The 1,612-nt window shown below is 69.2% G+C and overlaps 1 protein-coding gene across 1 annotated transcript in view; it reads left to right on the forward strand.

Moving 5' to 3' along the window:
- Window positions 1-1,612, forward strand: part of EMIHUDRAFT_454384 (hypothetical protein) — a gene marked incomplete at its 5' end in the record, with an annotated part of 7,401 nt that overhangs the window by 348 nt on the left and 5,441 nt on the right. Inside the window, 5 exons of the mRNA XM_005792145.1 lie at window positions 68-229; window positions 367-418; window positions 967-1,017; window positions 1,074-1,130; window positions 1,438-1,533. Coding sequence (XP_005792202.1) covers window positions 68-229; window positions 367-418; window positions 967-1,017; window positions 1,074-1,130; window positions 1,438-1,533 — 418 coding nt within the window. The remainder of the gene's footprint in view (window positions 1-67; window positions 230-366; window positions 419-966; window positions 1,018-1,073; window positions 1,131-1,437; window positions 1,534-1,612) is intronic.

The following is a 1,612-nucleotide window of genomic DNA, read 5'->3' on the forward strand; positions in this document are numbered from 1 at the left end:
GTGCGTCTGGTTTGAGCTCGAGGCTGGCGGCGTCGTCCCGTGCCTTGAGGGACTCCTCTTGTCTTAGGTGCGTCTGGTTTGAGCTCGAGCTGGCGGCGTCCTACCTGCGCACGGGCGACTACGGCCGCGCGCTCAAGAATTTCGCGCACGTGGAGCAGCACTTTGCAGACATTGGCGAGGACCAGTTCGACTTCCACACCTACTGCGTGCGCAAGATGACCCTCCGCGAGTCCGTCGAGAGCGCCCCCTCGCCAGCTGGCCGCCGTGAGGAGCGCCTCTTCACACCTGCAGCTGTGAACAGGTGCGGGGCCGGGTCCTCCGCGACAGCTGTGAACAGCGTCTCCTCACACGCGCAGCTGTGAACAGGTACGTCAAGATGGTCCGCTTCGAGGACACGCTGCACGGCCACGCCTTCTACGTGACCGCCGCGTGCGGCATCATCGACACCTACCTCCGCACCCGCGACTGTTGGGCAGCTGTTCACACGCGCAGCTGTGAACAGGCATCGTCGACACCTACCTCCGCATCGTGGCCAAGCCGGCGCGCGACGCGGCGGCCGCCGCCGCGGAGGAAGCCGGCGGCGGGCTGAGCGTGCAGGAGCGTGCAGAAGAGCTCGGGCCAGCTCGGGCCATCTCGGGCCATCTCGGGCCATCTCGGGCCATCTCGGGCCATCTCGCGCCATCTCGGGCCATCTCGGGCCATCTCGGGCCATCTCGGGTGATCTCAGCGTGCAGAGCGGAAGAAGGCCGGGGTGACTGACAAGTAGCAGTCCGTCAGTGGCTCGCTTCTCCACTCGTGCAGGAGCGGAAGAAGGCCGAGTCCAAGCGGCGCAAGGCGGAGGCAAAGGCGAAGGCGGAGGCGGAGGCGCAGGCGAAGCGCGACGCGGACGCCAAGGGCAAGGACGGCAAGGGCGGCAAGAAGGGGGGCGGCAAGGAGAAGCCGCCCGACGACGACCCCTACGGCGAGGCGCTCGCGTCGGTCGAGGCGCCGCTGGCCAAGGCGCGGGCTGGGGGCGCGGTCCCGCTGCTGCCCCACGCGCCGGCAGTGGACCCGTGGATGCATGCATGGACTAGGCGGCGGGCTACATGCGGACGCTGCTGCTCCACGCGCCGGCGGAGCTGCGCGTGCAGGTGCTCGCCTGTCAGCTGGCCATGTGACCTCTTAGTTCTCGTTCAGAAATGAGTGAGCGAATTCAGAGCTGCGCGTGCAGGTGCTCGCCTGTCAGCTGGCCATGGCGCGCTCAAAGCCGCTGCTCGCGTTGCGCGCGCTGCGAAAGGCGCTCATTGGGGGGCGGCCGGGGGGGGCGGGGGGGAGTCTGACGTTTCCCTGACGTTTCCTTCCGTGAGATGCGGCCGCTTCAAGAGTGCACCGAGGTGGTCGATGAGAGGAGGGGGGGGGACCTAGAGTGGAGGTGAGTCTGCCCGACTGCTGCGACAGGCGCTCTCGCTCGGCGCCGCGGACGCGCAGGTGCACCGCAGCGCCGCCCGCTTCCTCCACCTGTACCGCGCGGGCGGCGCGGCGCTGGCGCCTGCGGTAGCGACCGGTGGTGAGCGGCACAGCGCGCAGATTCTTGCCGGCGGGGGGACTGCCGACCGTGGCGACGGCCGAGGCG

The sequence above is a fragment of the Emiliania huxleyi genome (assembly GCF_000372725.1).
Source record: "Emiliania huxleyi CCMP1516 unplaced genomic scaffold EMIHUscaffold_109, whole genome shotgun sequence".
NCBI classification, from domain to species: Eukaryota; Haptophyta; order Isochrysidales; family Noelaerhabdaceae; genus Emiliania; species Emiliania huxleyi.